General features: G+C 39.1%; 1 protein-coding gene across 5 annotated transcripts in view; it reads right to left on the bottom strand.

Annotated features, from left to right (window-relative positions):
- The window catches only part of LOC115437503 (disks large homolog 1-like), a 131,761-nt gene that overhangs the window by 102,582 nt on the left and 4,543 nt on the right, over positions 1 to 24,636 (bottom strand). For all 5 annotated transcript variants that reach the window (XM_030160702.1, XM_030160703.1, XM_030160705.1 and 2 more), the window contains exons 2-3: positions 20,975 to 21,106; positions 6,137 to 6,300 (exon numbers count right to left, since the gene is read on the bottom strand). In XM_030160702.1, the coding sequence (XP_030016562.1) occupies positions 6,137 to 6,300; positions 20,975 to 21,106 (296 nt within the window). The remainder of the gene's footprint in view (positions 1 to 6,136; positions 6,301 to 20,974; positions 21,107 to 24,636) is intronic.

Raw genomic sequence — 24,636 nt, 5'->3', positions numbered from 1 at the left:
AAAGTCGTAGTTATAAAAAAACTCAATTTAACAAAAATGTCATTCGTTAATGAGATTAAAGTCCTCATATTCCGACAATAAAGCCATAATATTACCAGAATAATGTGTTAATTTAAAAACAGGTAGTAAAAATATCATAATTTACAAGAATAAAGTTGTACCCTACTTGTACAAAGCAGTAGTATCTGTGTTGTATAAAGTACTTGATCTGAACTAGACTCAGTAAATCTGCTCAGTCCCAGTAGATCATGCATATATTCACTGGGGTCAGTCCATGGTCTACTGTAAATGCACTTTGGATCAGCTGGTTCTGGGCCCTAGTTTTGGACCCTGGCTGTCAGTCATGATGAAACCATGTATATTTGTTTCAGTTAAAAATAGTGCTGATCCCCTCCACCCTGGATCAGGTCTGGATCCTCCATTTGTGTCCACATGTCAGTGTTCATGGACCACTTGTTCTTTGGTAGCTCGTACAGATCCATGTCCAGTCCAACTGTCCTTCATTTAAGTTCAGATTTCACATTTTCCCGCTCTGGCTGTGTTTACTGCTATACTCCGTCATGTTGAGCAGGTTGGTTTTTGCCACTCAGTCTGACTTAGAGGGGTGTGGCCTGGGGGGGAAGTGACGTATGTGCATACCCTCTATTTGGCCTTTGTGCGTAAACCCCAAATGACAGTAGAACCTCACAGAATGTTCCAGTTCTACATTATCAGACCAGTGGGTACCACTGTATTCTGGTAAATTAGGATATTTATACACCTGTTTTTAATTACGTTATTCTCATAATATTACGACTTCATTCTGGTCAAATTCTGACTCTTTTTGAATCTGACTTTATTTTCATAAAATTCCAGGTTTTAATCTCAATATTTTACGACTTTATTCTTGTAGTGACTAGTGTTTTTATTCTCTTAGGTGGCCCTAAAACACCGTCATACGTTGGTACTATATCTATGGAAAATTAAGTTTTTCTCCGTCTTAAATTTGTGAGTTGTTTTCACACTGTTTCACATTCAGTTCCAGTCGATTCCACAAAACTACTCCACAATATGAAACACAAACCCAGTAGACCTGTGTGGTCATGTGACCCTGATGGTGCTGCAACAATTAATCAATTAAATCGATTACCATCGATCAGATGAACACACCTGGATTTGTGCCAGTACTCTGATGTCTTCATGCATGTACACAGGTTCATCTGATTGATTTAGTTCAAAACTGAAAAATTTTGTATTGAATAAAAAATTTATAAAATGGAGAAATTAACAAAACCAACAGAAACTGAGTAAAATAATGGGGAAAATGAGCAAAACCAAATTCAAATTGAATAAAGTATTGAAAAAATTCACAAAACCAAACAAAAATTGAGTAAAATAATGAAAAAAAACTAAACAAAAATTGAATCAAGTATTGAAAAAATTACCAAACCAAACAAAAATTGAGTAAAAATAATGAACGATTGTCAGAATTCCATCATTCATCTTAGATTAATCCCAGTCATAGTTCGGTGCGATACCAGTCATCCCTGTGGCGACACTGGTACAGTTGTCTTTTATAATATTGATGATTTTTTTGTTTGTATTTTTAACCCGTATTTTTAAATGTATTCTGTTTGTTGATTGCTTGTTTGTTTGTTTTTAAATGGACTCCCAAGTCTGCAAATAAAGATGATGATGACGATGATGATGAATGACAAAAAGAACTAAGTCCGTCCACATCCGGGTCTGTGTCCATCCACAGGCTGAGGTGTGTTTAGATGTTGGACCTCACATTAACAGTACCTTCAGTTTTTCCACATTCTTAACATTTTTCTCTCACATATTTGTTGGTATTTTTCTGGTTCCATCAGGATTCTTTGGACATTTCAGCGTTCTGAATATATCTGAGGCTCCGCCCACAGCAGGTCTAATCCACTACTCCGATTTTTGGGTGTAATCTGATTTGTTTGTGTGCTCGTTCATATTCCACATTAAATGTGACTTCTGTCAGTTTTGAGTCTGAACTGAATGTGACCCTGAAGTGACCCACATGCACTAAAGAGGTCCTGATGGAATACGAGACCTAGTGCTGTAGTCAAGACCAGCTAGACTGAGACCAGACTGAGACCGAGACAAGACCAAGACCGGAGGGTATGGAGACCAAGACAAGACCGAGACCCGAGGGTACAGAAACCAAGACAAGACCGAGACCAAGATAATACCGAGACTGGAGGGTATGGAGACCAAGACAAGATCGAGACCTGAGGTTATGGAGACCAAGACAGGACTGAGACCAAGACAAGACGGAGACCTGAGAGTATGGAGACCAAGACAAGACCGAGACCCAGATAAGGCCGAGACTGGAGGGTATGGAGACCAAGATAAGACCGAGACCAAGATAAAACAGAGACTGGAGGGTATGGAGACCAAGATAAGACCGAGACAAAGACAAGACCGAGACTGGAGGGTATGGAGACCAAGACAAGACCGAGACAAAGACAAGACCGAGACTGGAGGGTATGGAGACCAAGACAAGACCGAGACCAAGACAAGTCCAAGACTCGAGGGTATGGAGACCAAGACCAGACTGAGACCAGACTGAGACCCGAGGGTATGGAGACCAAAACAAGACGGAGACCAAGACAAGACGGAGGCGCAAGGGTATGGAGACCAAGACCAGACCGAGACCAAGACCAGACTGAGACCCAAGAGGATCGAGACCAAAACAAGACCGAGACCAAGACAAGACTGAGACCTGAGGGTATCGAGATCAAGACAAGACCGAGACCAAGACCAGACCAAGACCACAAAAAACTGGTCTTCAACTACATCGCTAACGTGACCATGCAGACACACACTGTGTTTACAGAAGGAAATATGGTTTTCCTCCGCTCCGACCAACAACTGGGACATTTGTCACATTTCAATGACGGAAAGGTCGTATAAATGCGACCTGGACATTCCGACTGATGTCACATTGGAAAATATCAGATCGGGATCAGATTTAGGACCACATATGAAAGTGGTCTGGGTCAGATTTTGGACCACATATGAAAGTGGTCTGGGTCAGATTTAGAACCATAGATGAAAGTGATCCGGGTCAGATTTAGGACCACAGCCGAAAGTGGTCCGGGTCAGATTTAGGACCACATATAAAAGTGGTCTGGGTCAGATTCGTGCTGTTCAGACTGTCTTAACAGATCAGATCCAGGTCACATATGGACACATTCACCTACAGTTTGAACAGAACCTTATTTGTTCGTTTGGCGTCAGGTTTTGACTGGAGTCCTGTTCCAGACTCAGAAGGACAAACACCTACTGTTCAACATCCGCAGGTTTAAGGATCTGGACTAAAGCGGTTCCATAAGGAAACATAACACTGACTTAAATCTGGATTAAACTAAATCTGTTCTCTTTATAGATTTATTCCAACGTGTCATCCTTTTTCAGGGAAAATGTCTCCTGAGGTCTGAGGCTGAAGCCGGACCAGGACCAGATGAGACCAGATGACAGGCAGCAGGCAACAAAGGCCTTTTATGTTTTTTTAAATATCTGAGGACGTTTGATGTGACGCGCGGTCCTCTAAAGCACCGTGGTCGGCCTCCAACGTACTAAGCAGACCCGCATGAGCCTGAATGGACCTGGAGGAGCTTTAGGAGGGACTGGAACTGGGACCAGGATTATGTCTGACCAGCATCGCCTCCATAAGGACCTTTTATATTTACCCACATGTTCCTGTAAAAGTCCCTAATAATCCTTCATATCTTTTATTCACATACATTTCTTCACCACTATGTCACATCTCCATCTGATCTGGGTTTTCATCCAAAGGTAAACGTCACCTGAACGCACCACTGTGGACGTTCCACACACAGCACCTGTAAAAACACTCACAGTGTTCCACACCAGAGGGTTCTAAAGACTGGAATGTCACATATGGAAAACCACTGAGTAAAGACAGGAATGGATCAATAATCAATATGAATCAGTGATGATCGAACAAACAGAATCTGTCACTTTGAGTCTGAAAGAACAAATGAAAACACTGGTTTCAGACCCGTTAAGGTCCATGTGGGAAAAGACTGTAGGACGGAGAGGACAAGTGGCAGAAATAGAATGTACTGGTAAACACACACAGGAACCCATTCCAGACTGAACTCCACCTTAGAACCACAGAATTATAATTACACATTGCTTTAATTAGCATACTGATTATATATTAGTACATATTGTATAAATTGCTGTTCTAATTTTGTATCTAAATAGTGTTTTATATATACACACACACACACTACTGGACAAAATTTTTCCAGTTTTGTATTGAAATTCAAGCAGTTGAAGTCCAATGAAGAGCTTGAAATGGTACAAAGGTAAGCGGTGAACTGCCAGAGGTAAAAAAAAAAAAGAAAAAAAAAGAAAAAAGGTAAGGTTAAACAAAACTAAAAAAAAAAAAAAAAGAAAAATAATGTACATTTCAGAATTATACAAAAAGGTGAACAAGAAATGGGTTAACAACTTAAAGCAGTTCTGCAGCAATGGAGGTTGATCAAGCCTCGAAAGTTGGTGCTACCAATTCCTACAGGTGTCCCAATGTTTGTGAATTCCTTCCAACCCCCTCCGTCTGCAGAAAAGTGGAGTTGGAACACACTTTGGTACCATACCGTTGGGAGCATTATTTGAACTAACTAACCAACCCGGCGACTACGTGGAAAACATCAGATGAGTCGACGACGACACATTCACATCCAGGTTTGATCCTCAGATGGGAATGTTTTCACTTCAGGATGGTTCTTGAGGAAGCAGCGCCGATGGAAAGGACTGATCTATTTTTAATCAGGTCTATTTTTACTAGAGAAACGTTCAAACAACAAGAAACAAGCATAGGTTCAGTCATCAGGATCTGGACCAGGTTTAATATGGACCTGGACTGGGTTTAATATGGAACTGGACCAGGTTTAACATGGACCTGGACTGGGTTTAATATGGAACTGGACCAGGTTTAACATGGACCTGGACCGAGTTTCATATGGAACTGGACCAGGTTTAATATGGACCTGGACCAGGTTTAGTCTGCATCTGGACCAGGTTTAATATGGACCTGGACCAGATTTAATCTGCATCTGGACCAGGTTTAATATGGACCTGGACCAGGTTTAGTTTGCATCTGGACCAGGTTTAATATGGACCTGGACCAGGTTCAGGGTGTATTCACACCTGAAAAGTCCTTTGGTCCGCTTATTTGATTCGGATCAAATGTGGACTTTATTTTTTTCATTTGGGTCAGATTACATTCACATTGCACTTTTTGCTAGTGGACCAAAATGCGTGAACAGAAACACGCATGTGACGAACTGCGCTGGCACTGGACAGAAAAGTCGGGGGTGGGGTGAACCAGAGAGAGCCGGTGTTGATGAAAATAGACGTGGTGCTCCTACATACAGTTATCGTTTTTGGAATATAAATTGTATTTTTTCAGACACAAATTTACGAAAATAATGTTAACACTCAAGAAAAGCTCAGCTGGAGCCAGTTTGGTAATATGGACATCTGACCAAATGTCAATGGCAGATTCAATTTCCTCATTGCTCCACATCTGTCCACAGCTCATGTCTGCTGCTATTAGCTCTGACCACCCGTAAACCTCGGCTACTTCCAGCGGCTACGGTGGCTCGTCAAGCACAAAAAGGTTCAAGATTCCTTGGTTTGGTTTGGTTTGAGGTCAGTTATATTCACACCAGAAGAGAACCGGCCCAGAGTCTGTTTGGAAGCGGACCGCTTGTTTGGTTGGAATCAGAGTTTGCATGTTTGTATTCACACCTAAAAAAAAGTCCGGACTTTCTGGGGAACCAAACTCTGGTCTGTTTTAAATGGACCAAACATGGTAGGTGTGAATACAGCCTTAATCTGCATCTGGACCAGGTTTACTATGGACCTGGACCAGGTTTAATATGGACCTGAACCAGGTTTGATCTGCATCTGGACCAGGTTTAACATGTATCTGGACCAGGTTTAATCGGTCTGTGAACCAGGTTTAGTCTGTGAACCAGGTTTAGCCTGTCTATAGACCAGGTTTTAGTCTGGATGTGGACCTGTATGTGGCCCAGGTTTTAGCCTGGATGTGGACCTGTATGTGGCCCAGGTTTGGGCTGGGTCTTACCTCGATGCTGGTGCTAAGGCTGGGCAGAGTGTCCGAGGTCACCGTTGTGCTTTGAAGGCTGGAGAAATCCCACAGGTTGACGGGTGCCATGGGGTCCGCCCCCTTGGAAGACTCCACCCACCTCTGACTGTCCAATAAGGTCACTTCGTAAAATTCCTGGATATCTGATAAAAGAGAAGAGAAGTGATTTTCCCGTCAGATGGGTTTCTTCTGATTCTGAGACCATCCTGGTCCTGGTTTGGGGTTTAAGTTGGAGAATTGATGCAAATGACTGAGAAGAACATCCTGAAAAAGAAAGAATATGAACGGACACATGGTATTTGAACGACACAACAACTGAAGGATTATTATAAAGTATTAGCAATAGAACACATATCGTCGGCTTCCTGATAAAACCTGCTAAGTGACATTGTGGATGGGCATAAAAACCTGCTATCTCCCCTATTATAGCTTCAAATTTAAGTCTCCTGTGAAAGTTGTTCACATTCCATCATAAGTATCACCGTTAAAGGAACAGATATTTTTTGTCACATTTCACAGTTTCCTGTTATATAAACAGTTTTTTATTTCTCCTGTAAAATTTGCCAAAAGTCACATAGCAGGTTTTATCAGGAAGCCGACGATATTCAGGACTGTTCAATTTCCTTCACGATCAGACTTGGATCGTGTTTCACTGCCACTGATTCATTGATTGATCAGTTTGATGATCAGGTTAATGTCAGCATGAGTTCATATGAGGACAGGTCCAGGACACGCCCACAGCCCAGTGCACACGCCCACAGCCCGGTGGACACACCCACAGCGAGGCGGACACGCCCACAGCCTGGCGCACACACCCACAGCTGGGCAGACACATCCACCAGACTCTTTATTTTTGGACCCAATATTGTGCGTTCTAAAATAAGCAGTGCTTTCTTTGGCGCGGCGTAGCTGACCGCCGCCCGCCGCCACGCCTTCTGATGTTTTACCCAGAAACCCTCGGTTCAGTGCAGCCACTGTAAAAAGCCTTCAGCGTTGAATCCAGAGGAACATGAGGCGGACTGGACCAGGTCCAAGAGTCCAGAACCTGATGAGTGGGTTCAATGAGCGTCAGAGTTTATGGACAGACAGACTGGAGCAGATCAATACATGAGATGGCTTATTAGTTATAAAGGAAACAGAACTGAAAAGGACAGATACAGGACGGAGGAAAAAACGGCAGCAAATTTAGAAAAAAATGTGCTGAGAAAAGTATTTAACCCTTTAAGGACTTTTATTAGAACAGGCCTAGATTTATGCAGTGTTTCCACTGGTAGGGTTGTGTCGTAGTGCAGAGCCACAGCAAACATTTCATAGATAAAAAACATCACTGTTGCCTTAAACTTATACTACATATGTATAATATATAAAAGTATTATTATGGATTACACAGATGTACAATATATTATAGTATTATTATATACTATACATATGTAGAATATATAATAGTCCAGGACAAACATCCTGTCCCTTCAAATGAACGTTTACGAAGCTTCAGGAGGTAGAGAAAAGGTAAATGAGTGTTAAGTTTCACTTTCACTTCTGCTGCCAGAACGGTCCACACCGCCCCGAAACCGGCCGACAAAGACAACGACAAAGACAACGACAAAGACAACGACAAAGATGACAAAGACAATGACAGACTAAAACAAAGACAACAATGACAACAAAGATGGCGACGAAGACGGCAACGACAAAGATGATGACAAAGACAACAACTAAGACGAAGACGGCGACGACAAAGACAATGACAAAGACAACAACGACAAAGACAACAATGACAAAGACGCTGAAGATGACAAAGACAACAGCCTAAAACAAAGACAACAACAATGAAGACAGCGACGACAACAACAAAGACGATGACAAAGACAACAACAACAACAACAAAGACGCCAAAGACAACAACAGACTAAAACAAAGACAACAATGACAACAAAGGCGGTGACGAGGACAAAGACGGCAACGACAAAGACAAAGACGAAGACGGCGCCAACGACGACAAAGACAATGACAAAGACAACAAAGATAAATAAGATGACGACAACTACAACGGAAATGGACACAATGACTTTGTAGTTTATCAACTGAGATAAAAATACAAAGAGCAACAAGTCGACAGGAACACGACCAACAATCTTAGAAGTCAAAATAATGTAACATTTACTAGAAACATTTGTTGTTTTAATGTAAAAATATCCCGTTTGGAGGCGTAATGATGCTGCTCTGCCATGGTTTATCTTCATGGTTTTGGATTTCAGTGTCAGGTGTTGAAGTTGATGATGTTATTGATGATTAAACTAATACATTTATTCGTGTACACCGTACTGCGTTCTTTCATGTGTAATCTGAGTATGAGTGCCAGTAACTGAACCCTGACCTTTGAAAATATCAAGAAAAGCAAAGAATTCATCTGGACAGTGAACCTTCGACTTTTTAAAACTCCACTCATCATCTCTAAATTTGACAAATCTTTGCTGGAGACAATCTGGACACATTATTGTTTTTCTGGGGTTGTCCTAAATTGAGAGTGTTTTGGTGAGGGGGGGGGCATCTGGGTAGAACTTTCTAACATTTGACACATGAACGTACGCTGGGATCCACTGGTCTGTACTTCTCCTTCTGACTGTTTGCATAAAGAAAAAAATTATTTATTCAAAATTCTTGCATCGGTGGCAAAAAAAGATGATATGTGTGTGTTTTTGTGTACCAGTGCCCCCTCCTGTTGGTGAACGGAAAGAACAACTCATCAGAGTAAAAAGAACAGCAGAACTCCACCCGAACATGGACCGATTTAAGAGGAGCTGGAACCCACTGATGACTTTACAGGACGGTCACATGGTTCTGCATCATGTAGACATTTATCTGTTTGGATTCATGAAAGTCACAGGGTGTGTTTGTGTAGACTGATCAAACGACATTGTAAATGTATTCATTTCTATTTTATTTTCCATGTACTTTCTGATACCCAACACTGTCATCAGAATTAGGTTCCACTACGCCCAGAGGTTCTCTGTTGTTTATTTTTAGTTGGTTGAGTTGCCATGTAATAAAAGAACCTAAAACTTGAATATACTTAAGAATAGGGGTGTAAGAAAATATCAGTTCTGCAATATATCGCGATATTTCATTTCACAATACTGTATCGATATTAAAAAGTACAGTATTGATATTTTTAGGTATTTATTCAAATGCCGATATGGTGGAGGTTCATTTTTGTTTTTCTTTTTTGTTTATATTTTATTTATTCTTATTTAATTAGGGCTGTGTATCGGCAAGAATCTGGTGATACGATACAAATCCCAATACTAGGATCATGATGTGATATATCACGATGTATCATGATACTGTTAACAATGCAGTTTTTTTGTTTGTTTTGTTTCTTCTTCTATTTTTCCTGGAAAAATTTAATTATACCAGAGATATGCACAAATACTGAACAAATTTTTATTTGTTCAGAACAGGATTTAATACTATATAACAAAAATTTCCTTTGTAAAAACTAACATTTTTTTTACAGATAAAAATAAAATTTCAAGCACAAAACACACAAATAAATAAATAGAATTATGTTTTATAGATATCCTCCTCAAATTTTCATATTCTGTTAGTTGTGAAAAGAATGTATAGTGGACAGTCCCTGAATCATCCAACATCAGAGCATTATTTTAATGCAAGGAACTACCATTTGCCTCTCAGGCAGTAAAAAGTGCTTTTAGGATGATTGAAATCACCATTATTTAACAAAACAGTGTTATCAGTTAAAAAAAAAAAAACTACTTGAATGGCCTGCAATGTCACAATACTACTTTCTGAATACCCAAACAACAGAGCAAAATACCCATGTGAATATAGAAATAAAAGAGCTTGCAGGATTCCTAAAAAAAAAATATACATAAAAAAGCAAAAACATGAACCTCCGTTATATTTCCATTTAACTAAATACCTAAAAATAGCAATAGAGTACTTTTTAATATTGATACAGTATTGTGAAATGAAATATCGCAATATATTGCGGAAGCAATATTTTCTTACACCCCTATATTTAACACTCTTTTATTAAATAATGTTAGTGCCTTTGTTGGGATTAAACTAAAATACTGTTCTTATGTTAGTTCTGAACTAATAGAAAATGAACATTTGAACAGGATCTCAAACTGTAATGTCTGTAAAACAGAATTTCAGTTTGAACACAGGAACATATTGTGATATAGCATTAGATCCTGTTGGGATTAAATAAAAATGTGTTTAGTATTTGTGCAGATTTATGGTGTAATTCAATTCTTCAAGGAAATAATCATTTATAAAAAAAGAAACAAAGAAAAAAATGGCCTTTTTAACAATATCATGATATATCGTGATATATCGTATCGTGATCTAGTATTGTGATTTGTATCGTACAACCTGATTCTTGCCAATACACAGCCCTACTTAAGAATGTAAAGCTTGAAATGTTAATAAACAAGTTTGTTAATAAAAGAAAGAAAGAAAACCAAAATACAGTCACAGAAAAAATTATTATTCCATCTAAAGTCCTCCAAAACAATGGTTCTGTAATCCAGTCCTAACTCCTGTGTGTATCATGTGACTAAAACAGACAAAAAAAAAAACATGGAATGAATGAAAGCACTGTTTTTGTCAGTACAATGACATAGATATTGACGGAAGAACTGAAGTGATTTGGGTTTTTAATCAAGAAAACACGTAAAATGGATAGATATCAGCTGTTAAATTAAACTATGAGCTGGTTTTGTTGATATCATTATATTTGTCCAAACAGATGGACCTTTAGTTGAACCAGGAATTAAAATGAACAAGAAACTGAAGAAAACAAGGGGAGGTCTCATTTTTTTCTGCGACTGTATGTTCAAATGTGAAAATATCTCGACCCAAATCCAGTCGTGTGTTTCTGTGTCCGTGTCTTGTTGTGGATTCGTCCTTAAACGCCCACAGAACACAGGATGTAACCTAATAAAACATTCATTCATCCCACTATATTCCATTTTATACAGATCAGAGCACATTGAATTCAACAAGAAAAGAAACCGACGTTGTCAGCTGAGGCGGCCGATGGGCGGGTCCCAAAACTGTAAACTGATTTATTAGATTGAGCAGAGTGGACGTTTGCCATCTGTTTGTTTCAGAGGAATGTGAGCAGAGAATAGAAGAAGCAGAAAGTGCAGTTCTGTGTGTGTAAATGGGCGGCAGTGGCGGCGGAGGGCGGATTACGGCCGTGGGTAATCGTCGTGTCCACAGAGGGATTACAGCAGCCTGGGCCCGGCTGCAGACATCTCTGTTTGGGCTCTGGCAGATTGGAAAGGCTAACAGAATAAATCTATTTTTCAGACAAATATGCCAAGAGACACGGACCGAAAAAACTACGTGGACAAAAGTACGTGGACACGTCACATCTACAGCTGTAAGACGCCCTGTTCGTGACGATCCCAAGCAGAAACATCAGTATTGGCTCCAGAAAACAGCTCCTAAATGTCTCTTCAGAACGCAAAGGTTGACGACCTATGAACTATACCTGTTTTTGATTTAAAAACTACATAAAATCTGCAAACAAATCTTTTATTTCCCATAAATGCAGTTCTATTTATGTATTATTGCATTACCAGCTCCAGTTATTACATTTTCGCTGGAGTTTTTTTAATACGAGTCATGACATACAGGGTGGGGAAGCAAAATGTACAATATTTTGAGGCAGGGATTGAAAGACAGTGTATGACCAATTAGTTTATTGAAAGTCATGAGAATTTATTTGCCACAAGAAAATGTCCATAATAGAAAATGTTTTTATTCTATGTGTCCTCCTTCTTTCTCAATAACTGCCTTCACACGCTTCCTGAAACTTGCGCAAGTGTTCCTCAAATATTGGGGTGACAACTTCTCCCATTCTTCTTTAATAGTATCTTCCAGACTTTCTCGTAATAGTTTTGCTCATAGTCATTCTCTTCTTTCCATTATAAACAGTCTTTATGGACACTCCAACTATTTTTGAAATCTCCTTTGGTGTGACGAGTGCATTCAGCAAATCACACACTCTTTGACGTTTGTTTTCCTGATTACTCATATGGGCAAAAGTTTCTGAAAAGGTATGGATAATAGTGTTAGGTATGATTATGACATCAATATATGTTTGGTTTCAAAACATTTGACGTAGTGCCTGCTGAGAAAAAACAACTAAATGTTCATTGTACATTTTGCTTCCCCACCCTGTAATGTAATAATTTAATATGTTACTTGCTTTTTTATATTTAAAATGGTCAAAATCCATTGAGAATTGACTCCATATAAGGTCTGGTTTATTTCTATAGCACATTTAAAATGACGCGAAGTGCCCAAAGTGCTGTACAAAGACATAATTAAAATACAAGACACAACGTATGGACATAAATATGTGGACACATCCTGTCTCCAGCGGTCAGATGTCCTGTTCATGAGGATCAGACACAGAAACATCAGTATTTCACTGTAGTTTAATGGTAGATTTTTCTTCCTCAGTCAGATGTGATGACAGTAGATGGAAATTATTATTTACAGTCAGAGCAGGAAAAATATTAGAGACATTTAGAGGAAGAACATTTTCAATCAGAGTTGGATAAAACAATAGTAAATCCAAACCATCTGTGAGTCATTTTAGAAACAAAGATAATAATTGAACCCAAATGAACCAATGCACTGATATCTATCCCATAATATAAAACTCTATTCTGACATTAGTCCTTATTGTTTTGGATCCCAGACCCCTGTTAAAAAACAAACACCTGGATTCAATGTGTCCACATACTTTTGAACACATAGTGGATGGCAAAGTAAACAACAAGGTAAACAAAAGCTGCAGAAAACAATAGTTTCCATTATTTACACCATTTAGCTTCAATGGAGAACATGGTTAGAAGGTCTTCAAGATGTTCAACATGCAATTACACTAAACACATATATATAGGCTTTACAGTAGGGTGGTCCAAAAAATTTTTTTAAGATTCTCTGGATTAGAACCCTGCATTTGGTTCCATATCTGGCCAAATTACTTCGGTCCAAATTTTATGCAAATTAATTAATATTTAGAGGTTGCACGAGACACATGAAGATTGCTGTATATACTATAACATAACTAGCCAAATGAATAAGGCATATTAGAATAATTTGTAATTTTATTATCAAACTCAAACTGCAACTCGCATAAAAATGTTCCTTAGAAAGTCCAGCAATCACTGTCGCTTTATTGAAATTACAAAAAATGTTCCTGTGTTCTTTGACAACTTGGAGCAAGTACTGTTTGTGATCTTCATTTTTTGCTCGGCTACAGTTGAAGTCTTGAATAAGCTCCACCCCTCTTTCAGCAACATCATTGACAACTTTTCTGGAATGCACAATTTTATCAGCCTTCTGAAAGTCTTCATCATCAGCCCCAGTCTTCTGGAGGAATTCTGAAGAATGTTTGTGGCAGATACAAAGTTTCAAAGAAACACATGGTGCTGGTGGTGACAAAATCACTGATCTGCTTCCCTTCACAATCTGCTTGATTAAGGGCATCCCAACGCTTTAGTGGAACCCAAAGAACCTTCATTTTCCATCATGTTGTCAACCATCAGCTGCTTCTGCTCTTGTGTCACACTGGAGTCCAAGAATGCCAGGCCAACCAATTCGTCACTCAAGGATCAAAGATGTCGGCGGCCTTACTTCATACATATATTGCTAGATGAAGCACTAAAACCTTGGTTTTGAAAGTAATGCTGCTTTTCTTAGCAAGTCAGCTTGGCTATGATGAAAATGCAAAATTAATCAATTTCCAGGAAACTTCCAGCAACCTCTAAAACATCTCCTTTTTCTTCCAATTTTTTTTCCTAAATCATCTTTTGAATGCCAAAACCTAATGCAGGGTTCTAATTGAGGTTATCTGAAACTTTATTTTTTACCATGATTGTTGGACCATCCTACTTTACAGTTTTACTACTTATTATTACTACCATTAGTTTATACTGTTTGTGTTTTGCACTATCTTTATGCCTCACTTTTTTCCCCTTATTTTCCTATTCTGCTTCTGCTTTGACCAGTGAATTTCCTAATCTAATCTAAACTAATCTGAATTACTCTAACCTAAACTAATCTAATCCAAATTAATCTAATCTAAATTACTCTAATCTAAACTAACCTAAACTACTCTAATCTAAATTAATCTAATCTAAAGTAATCAAATCTAATGTAAACTAATCTAATCTAATTTAAATTAATCTAATCTGATCTAATCTAATATAATATAATCTAATGTAAACTAATCTAATCTAATGTAAACTAATCTAATCTAATGTAAACTAATCTAAATTAATCTAATTTAATCTACTCTAAACTATTCTAATCTAAAGTAATCTAATCCAATCTAAACTAATCTAATCTAAATTAACCTGATCTAAACTAAACTAATCTAAAGTAATCTAATATAATATAATATAATCTAAACTAATCTAATCTAAAGTAATCTAATCTAATCTAAAGTAATCTAATGCAATCTAAACTAATCAAATCTAATCCAAATTAATCTAATCTAAACTATTCTAATCTAATCTAAAGTAATATAATCCAATCTAAACTAATATAATCTGATCTAAATTAATCTAATCTAATATAATATAATATAAACTAATCTAAAGTAATCTAATGTAATCTAATCTAACGTAATCTAGTCTAATGTAATCTAATATAATATAATCTAAACTAATCTAATGTTCCACTTCAAAATGACAGAAAACATTCCCATCTCTACATGTGAGAAGCTGAAACCAAACTACAGTCTGCAGTGAAAACAGGATGATCACAGATGAAACCCAGGAGGATTTGGAATTAAATGTTTAATGTTTCTGTTTTATTTTCATTTTCCTCTCCTTTGTTTCAGATGATACATGTGTAGTATTTGGACCAAAGTGAAGAAGAGGAGCATGTTTCAGAGGATAGAGATGAAGCTGAGCAGGAAGCAGGTCAGTGGGTTCACACTGGTGATCTGCACTATCTAATAGTGATGAAGACGCTGAGGAGGAGGAGGAGCAGGAGGAAGAGGAGGAGGAGAAGAAGGAGGAGGAGCAGGAGGAAGAGGAGGAGGAGAAGAAGGAAGAGGAGCAGGAGGAAGAGGAGAAGAAGGAGGAGGACAAGGAGGAGGAGGGGGAGGAGGAGGAAGAGCAGAAGAAGACGGAGGAGGAGAAAAAGGAGAAGGAAGAGCAGAAGGAGGAGGGAGAGAAGCAGGAGGAGTAGGAAGAGAAGAAGAAGCAGGAGGAGGAGAAGAATAAGAAGCAGGAGATGGAAGAGGAGCAGGAGGAGAAGGAGAAGAAGAAGCAAGAGGTGGCGGTGGCTGAAGTGGACGTTTGTATGAGTGTTCTGGGTTCCTTCAATTCCATCTGAATCTGAGAGAACGTTCCTGTAGTGTTCTGTGGAACCTGATCTCCTGGTTCTGTAGGAACCGGTTCGACCCCCTGACTGGGTTTGAACTCCCACTTCTAGAACAGTCATTACACGTGTGCAGGCGGGTGCTGCGCTCTGATTGGCTGCGGCCTCGGTAAAGGCAGACACAGCTGCAGGGTTAACGAACACTGAGATACAGGAATGTGGGCGGAGCTGGAGCACGAGCCAGGACCGAACCACGAGCCAGGACCGAACCACGAGTCAGGACTGAGCCAAGACCAGTGCACAAGTCAGGACCAGCACAGACGTCTAGACTGAACCACGAGTCAGGACCGGACCACGAGTCAGGACTGAGTCAGGACTGGTGCACGAGTCAGGACTGGGTCAGGACTGGTGCACAAGTCAGGACCGGACCACGAGCCAGGACCGAACCACGAGTCAGGACTGAGTCAGGACTGGTGCACGAGTCAGGACTGGGTCAGGACTGGTGCACAAGTCAGGACCGGACCACGAGTCAGGACTGAGTCAGGACTGGTGCACGAGTCAGGACTGGGTCAGGACTGGTGCACGAGTCAGGACTGGGTCAGGACTGCTGCACGAGCCAGGACCGAACCACGAGCCAGGACCGAACCACGAGTCAGGACTGAGCCAAGACCAGTGCACAAGTCAGGACCAGCACACGAGTCAGGACCAGCACAGAAGTCTAGACTGAACCACGAGTCAGGACCGGACCAAGGTTATAATAGTTTTGGATTTTTAATTATAGTTTAGTTTTAATTAGTTTTGACTTTTTTTTTCTCTTATTCAGTTAGTTTTAATTAGTTTTTAGAGCAGGTTTGTTAGTTTTTATTAGTTATCGTTTTTTTTCTGAATGCTTAGTTTTAGTTTAGTTTAGTTTAGTTTTAGTATTAGTTTTAGTTATTTCATATATTTTATCTTCCTCATCATCCTATTCAAAGAAATTAGTGAGGCGTGGATATGTGTTACCCTGGACACTTTATTTGGGGGTCGGGTTAGGGCAGCTCATGGACTGAGCAGAGACACAATGTACCGTACAATGTCTAAATTCCCTATAGCAGCTTGAGGTGGGGTGCAATCCATACACAACGTCACTTACGTGAAACAATGCGAAGATGTGCAAAGCATGAGAGGAGATGCACAAAGCAGCCAGCAGTTAAAGCCGATAGAAACATATATAAACCAGCTAACCAGCAGTTAAAGCAGATAGAAACATATATAACAAGCTAACCAGCAGTTAAAGCAGATAGGAACCTATTATAAACCAGCTAACCAGCAGTTAAAGCAGATAGGAACATATATAAACCAGCTAACCAGCAGTTAAAGCAGATAGAAACATATATAAACCAGCTAACCAGCAGTTAAACCAGATAAGAACCTATTATAAACCAGCTAACCAGCAGTTAAAGCAGACAGAAACATATACAAACCACTTATAAACATATATAACCCAGTTCCTCATCAGTCAACCACACCTTAGCAGATTTCTCATATCTTAATCATCTGCAGTTCCATTATTAGCCAACTTTGCTTCAGTTCAGTTCAGCTAGCTGTAGCTAGTAACATCAAACGTTTTTTAACATTCTAACAGGTTCCATACCTCTGTAATTGGATTAGTTTTCATCCTCCTCTGTTCTCCTCTTCTAAACTGTGCAGTTCAGGGCTTGGAAGGCCTTTTCATGGTGATAAACTCTCCAGTTTTAACCTGGATGCTAGTTCAACACTGACTGTCCTTTAGCTCAGCTCTGTCTGTCACTCACGCGCACACACACGGTACGCCAAAAAAAAAAAAAAAAAAAAACCCGACCCATGTATCACTGAAGTAAACCCCAGACAGGACTGTGCTGCTGTGTCCCAGCTTTAGTCTGTATGTTCCAGGTAGAGTGGGGACCAGAAGACGACTGGAAACCACAAATGACCAGACATGACAGACTGTGAAGTGTCGTATGGTGTCACCAGCTCAAACTGCTGAAGTGAAATAAATTAATTTCATATCAATCCGACATTGACAGAGACGAAAACGAAGGGAATTGTATCCATAATTTTTATACATTTTAGTTAGTTTTGTAAGCTCACAATACAGTTTCAGTTAGTTATCGTTTTTTTCTTTTAATTAGAGTTTTTATTTATTTCAGTTAACGAAAATGTTTTTTCAATTTTAGTTTTCGTCATTTCGTTCGTTTTCGTTAACGATAATAACCTTGGACCGGACCACGAGTCAGGACTGAGCCAAGACCAGTGCACAAGTCAGGACCAGCACACGAGTCAGGACCAGCACAGAAGTCTAGACTGAACCACGAGTCAGGACCGGACCACGAGTCAGGACTGAGTCAGGACTGGTGCACGAGTCAGGACTGGGTCAGGACTGGTGCACGAGTCAGGACCGGACCACGAGTCAGGACTGAACCACCAACACACACTGGAAAAACCCAATCAGTGTCTATGTGGATCGGAACCAGGTGAATGTGGCCTATGTCAGGTTCTGTTCTATGTTCCAGTCCTGGTTCTGTTCTATGTTCCGGTCCTGGTTCTGTCTCTATGTTTCGGTCCTGGTTCTGTTCTACGTTCCAGCCCTGTGGTCCAGATGCACATGAACCTAACTATAGAAGTGGGCGGGACTTTCACTGGAGGAGAACTGAACTCATCCAATCACAGTCCAGATATGACTTCTATCAGTGACCAATAGGAACTACAAGACTCATAGACTGATATCTGGAACCACTGACATGTTCTAAAGCATCAACAGATGAACCAGTAGAAGGAAAGGAACAGGTAGAATATTTTAAACCTTTGTCAAAAACTCAACGATCATAATTTCTCAAGAAACTTTGTAGACATTGTCCCAAAGAAGATACAAATAAAATCAGAAATGAGTAGATTCAGAGAAGATGTTTGAAAAAAATGCTACAAAGGCGATAAAAACAACAAAGACCATGACAAAGACAGCGATGAAGACAGCGACGAAGACAGTGATGACAGATGACGATGAAGATGATGACGACAAAGACAGTGATGACAGATGACGATGAAGACAACGATAAAGATGGCAATGATGACAAAGACGGCGAAAAGAGAAAAAAAAATTGTGATAAAAAACATGAGTATTTTAGTGAGTGTGAATGTTTGTACAGTGACCCAGTTTAGTACCGTCATTCTGGGTTCATTTTATAAACTCTATAAATAAACTACATTTAATCAAATACACTGATATTTGACTATTATATTATTTATGTCATATTCTAAACACACAGTGTTTAAAATTAATAAATGCATATATCTGTGTAAAATACATGTGAATATAACATTAATATTATTTGTATGTTGTAAATATGGTAAATAAATGTATATGATAATGATAATTAAAATAAAACTGTTTAATTTGATATTTCCTTTTGTTGTCCATCTGTGACGCTGACATTTGTCTAAACTCTTTCTATTTAGGTTTGATCACATTTTTTTTCCTCTTTAACCAATTATCAGGTTGTAAAATAGAGGGTTTAAGGTTTACACTGAATACATTTGAGGATGAAAATGTCAGAGGAACTTCACTGTGGAGAACTTTGGAATTCTGGGAAAAAAATAGAGGTTCATTTGTTGTCCATCTGTGACGTAGTAGTTTTAGATATTTTTCATTTAAAAGATAGTTAAAGTAAATGTTGTCCTTTGAGTCTGTTTCAGATGGAATTTAGACCTTTACAATTCAGTGGAATATTTGTCTGAAACTGGTCTGGTTCAACAGTTATGGATCCAACAAGAGTGGGCGGTCCATTTGGGACCACGCCCACATGTCCGTTCTAATACATTAACACAGCCTTGACTGTCGGTGTGTTTGGTGTCATTTAATTGGGTGTAACCCTGTGGGGGGGCGGTTTTAGGCTGTGGAACCCCCGGTCTAAAGGATGAATCCTAAACAGGAAGTGGATGTAGCGGACCGAGGACCAATCAGAGCACAGAGGCAAGATTCAGGAGGACAAGACGGAGGACCCTGCCCTCAGGTGACCTCTGACCTCCACCTCCTTCTGTCAGACCAGATGTCTGGTCTGGTGTGACGTTTCCGACCTGATGCACCGCTGCGACGGCTCCGCAAAACAAACAAACAAACAAACAAATGCAAGCGTCACAGGGTCAGAGGGTTCACAGTTTGCTGAGGTTTAGGGCTGGTACTGGACCTCCAGTGGACAGGTCTGGACCTTCACCCCCTCCATCAGCTTCTGGTCAGTTCACGGGCTGACAGAACCAGGACGTGTCGTGAAGGCGTCTCCTCATCTATTGGTTGAATTCATTTCTAATTTTATTTGTTTCTTCATAGGGACAAAGTTTATTCACAGTTTAGAGAGATTCAGATGTTTAAAATTTCTGACTAATGTTTCAAATACTCTAACTGTTCCTTTCCTTCTACTGGTCCATGTGTTAATGGTTTAGAACACAGGTGTCAAACATGCAGCCCGGGGTCCAAATCTGGCCCCCCTGCCAAAGGTTCCATTCCGGCCCGTGGAACAACGCCGTAAACCATAAATAATGACAACTACAAATTTTCTTTGTGAAAGTTATGTGGAGAAAATTTTAGTAAAAAAAATAACATTACATTGTGAAAATATTTACATTTACAAAACTATTCTTTCACAATAAAATGCAAATAAATACATAAATAAAAACAAAGATGCACAACCCGAAATGTGCAATTTGAACAATATTCTGCCTCTTACCAAATGTTTATGTAACACTGTGTGTAATGTACATGTATAAATAATAAGTTGAGGCATAATATTGTTAAAATTGCACTAATTTTTCAAATGAAATTTCTGTTTTTTCAGGTTATTCACATCTTTTTTGTAAAATGTCAATATTTTCATAATTTAATTGGGGGTTTTTTGTACAAGAACAAAAAGAAAAACTTGGAGTTGTCATTATTTATTTATAGGTTATTCTGTTATTATTTTACTGGTCCGGCCCACTGGAGATCATTTCAGGCTGAAAGTAGAGCCTGAAATAAAATGAGTTTGAGAGTCCTGATCTACAAGAACAGCACACGTTCTAAACCCACACATTAGATGTTACTGATGGTCCTGACCTCCATCCACTTTCAGCCGCTGCCATGTTAACAGAACTCTACGAACACACCTGAGTTTCAGAGGAACCAAATGGGATTTAAACAGATCCTCCCATATTCACAGCAGCGTTCACATGTTTGTGCTCGTACCTTAAATCTAATGTTATTTTGTTCTGTTCTTCGGGGAATTTTATCGTTCATCACCTTGCTTCATTTTCACAAACAGACCTTTCCTTCCACATCATGAAAGGCCAATGAAACAGGTCCAAAACTATAGACCCAAATGCAGAGCTACAGCCCAACAGTACCAAAGGTGGTGCATGTGGACCTGGACCTGGTCGGTGGTTCCTTACCTATGAGGGCCTGGAACAGGTTGCTCTGGAAGATGTCGATGACCCTCTGGATGGAGTGTCGCAGCTGCCGGTCCTCGGTGTGGTTCAGCTTGGCCCGGTACTCCTCCAACAGCAGCAGGGCCCGCTGGGCATCTGAAACCAGAACCGACACAGGTGAGACCGACCTACATACGGGTCTGGGACTAGGGCTGTGTATCGGCAAGAATCTGGCGATACAATACAAATCATAATACTCGGATCACGATATGATATATCACGATATATCATGATACTGTTAACAAGGCAATTTTTTGTTTGTTTCTGGTTTTTTAAATGATTATTTCCTTGAAGAACTGAATTATACCATAAATCTGCACAAATACTAAACACATTTTTATTTGATCCTAACAGGATCTAATGTTAAATCACAAAATGTTCCTGTTTTTAAACTGAAATTCTGTTTTACAGACATTACAGTTTGAGATCCTGTTCAAATGTTCAGATTCTATTAGTTCAGAACTAACATAAGAACATTATTTTAGTTCAATCCCAACAAAGGAACTAACATTATTTAATAAAAGAGTGTTAAATAACAAACTAGAAGCACTCGGAGAGCGCAGACCTCCGCCAAGGCTGATCAGTGGCCCCCCCCGTGGGCCCCCCCACCCCCGATCACCACCAAAATTTAATCATTTCTTCCTTATCCCATTTCCAACAAACCCTGAAAATTTCATCCAAATCTGTCCTGAACTTTTTGAGTTATGTTGCACACTAACGATCAGTGCCCCCCCCCCCCCCCCCCGTGGGCCCCCCCACCCCCGATCACCACCACAATTTAATCATTTCTTCCTTATCCCATTTCCAACAAACCCTGAACATTTCATCCAAATCTGTCCTTAACTTTTTGAGTTATGTTGCACACTAACAGACAGACAAACAAACAGACAGACAAACAAACAAACAAACCCTGGCAAAAACATAACCTCCTTGGCGGAGGTAATAAAATATAAGCAAAAAAGAAAAAACTAAAATGAACCTCCACAATATCTGCATTTGAATAAATACCTAAAAATATTGATACAGTACTTTTTAATATCGACACAATATTGTGAAATGAAACATCGTGACATATTGTAGAACTGATATTTTCTTACACCCTTATCTGGTCTGGTCCAAGACGATCCAATGACCTTAGAGCACAGGTGTCAAACACATGGCCCGGGGGCCAAAACCGGCCTGCCAAAGGGTCCAGTCAGGCCCACGGGATGACTGTGCAAAGTGCAGAAGACATTAACAGTCCAGGGTGTCAAATTGAAAAATAAAAGCATAACTAGAAGCACTCGGAGAGCGCAGACCTCCGCCAAGGCTGATCAGTGGCGCCCCCCGTGGCCCCCCCCACCCCCGATCACCACCAAAATTTAATCATTTCTTCCTTATCCCATTTCCAACAAACCCTGAAAATTTCATCCAAATCTGTCCATAACTTTTTGAGTTATGTTGCACACTAACGGACAGACAAACAAACAAACAAACAGACAAACCCTGGCAAAAACATAACCTCCTTGGTGGAGGTAATAACCTAGAAGTAATGACTCCAAATGTTCTTCTTGGTTTAATGTGAAAAAAATAATATGACATCCAGGGGTGTAAGGAAATATCAGTATCACAATATATTATGATATTTCACTTGACGATACTGTATCGATATCAAAAAGTACTGTATCGATATTTTTAGGTATTTATTCAAATGCAGACATGGAGGAGGTTCATTTTTGTTTTCTGTTTTTCAAGCTCTTTTATTTCTATATTCACGGGTATTTTGTTCTGTTATTTGTAGACGACAAAAGTACTATTGTGATATTGCAGGACGTAAATGTAGTTTTTTAAAACTGATAACGCAGTTTTGTTGAATAATAGATCATTCAAGCATCCTAAAAGCATTTTTTACTGTCTGAGAGAGGCAAATGTTTGGTTTTTTTTATTGGGAATGCACAAAAATAATGTTCTGATTTTGGGTGATTCAGGGACTGAACACTATGGATTCTTTTCACAATAGAATACAAACATTTAAGCAGGACCTGAAACTGTAATGTCTGTAAAATATTTTTTATTTATGTATTTATTTATGTGTTTTTTTGTATCGGTAAAGCCACATGTTAAATCTTTATTCATCCAAATGCTGCACTATTAGTTTTTCTAGGCAATAATCTTTTAAAAAAAGAAACAAAAAAAATATCACCTTGTTAACAGTATTGTGATATATAGCGATATATCGTATTGTGATCCTAGTTTTGTGATTTGTATTGTATCGCCAGATTCTTGCCAATACACAGCCCTAATGACATCATGCCTATAAATAATGCCAACACCAATTTTTTTCTCTTTGATTTACTGCAAAGAATGTTAAACTCTGATCTCTTTTAATAAGAAAATGTCAATAACCTGAAGAAATATGAACAACCTGAAATGTCTAAAGAAAAATAAGTGTAATTTTAACAATATTCTGCCTGTTTTGGGCCTTGGTAGATCTGATCTGTCATGCACATGTAGAAATATTGATACATTTTTTCTCATTTATTTTTCCTCAGAAATTTTAGTTTTTTTCAGGTTATTCACATCTTTTTTGTTTGGGTAGTTTATAAAATGTAACTGTTTTAAAACTTATATGTTATTTCTTGCATATAAATATTTGCAGTTGTCATTATTTATAGGTTATGATGTTATTATTTTACTGGTCCGGCCCACTGGAGATCAAATCAGGCTGAATGTGGAACCTGAAAGAAAATGAGTTTGACACCCCTGCCTTAGAGTCTGAACTTCTACTTAATCCAATCAGACGCTAACACTAACCCTGATGCAGACTGCTTTCAGTGTTTCCAGTTGAACCCATAAAAACACCAGTGGGTCCACGTGGTTCGGACCTTCAGAACCACGGGTTGTCGGGTGGTCTGTGATGCTCATGGTCCACACATCTGCAGGTTTGATGAAGGTACATTTATGACTGAACACATTTCCCTTTGGTCTAATTTCAGTTCTTCTGTTTCCATAAATAACAGTAGAACCGGCCTCACAGTTACTGAGTGGAACCATGCTCCATCCAACGTTCCATCAGTCTGTCAATCATGTTTGTGCTACTGACGTTCCAGCTGCTAAAGTTAAAACCTGAACCTGATGCTAATGACTATTCAACAGTCAGATTATCAACTGTAAAAAAAAATACAGCAATAAAAATGACTCTTATTTATATTCACTGTAGCAATAAAATACCTGTTTCTTCCATTTGTGCACAATAATTAGGATGTAAAACTAACAAATATTCAATATAAAAAAGACTTTTTTCCCCTTAAACTAAAGTGTGTTTTGTGCAGAACAATTACAGTCTCTGACAAAGTTTGTTAAACCAACTAAATACTCAAGACTTGGAATCAGTGATAAATACACGTTTTCCTTAAATGGTATGATGTCACTAATGCATATTTGTCAACAGTTCCAAAGGAAACACTGTTTTTTTTTCCTGAATAAAGTCACTTTTTCTTAAATAAGTGTCTGACCTTGATCCAAGATGTTTGTTCAAATGTGTCCAACCCCAGTGATAGCCCTAACCCTGACCCTAACCCTATTTTTTATTTAAATACACCCTTTAACCCCCTGGTGTCCAGGTGAGTATATCAAACACACGTTCC

Source organism: Sphaeramia orbicularis, chromosome 17, assembly GCF_902148855.1.
Source record: "Sphaeramia orbicularis chromosome 17, fSphaOr1.1, whole genome shotgun sequence".
NCBI classification, from domain to species: Eukaryota; Metazoa; Chordata; class Actinopteri; order Kurtiformes; family Apogonidae; genus Sphaeramia; species Sphaeramia orbicularis.
This window is presented reverse-complemented; position numbering and strand designations above follow the sequence as displayed.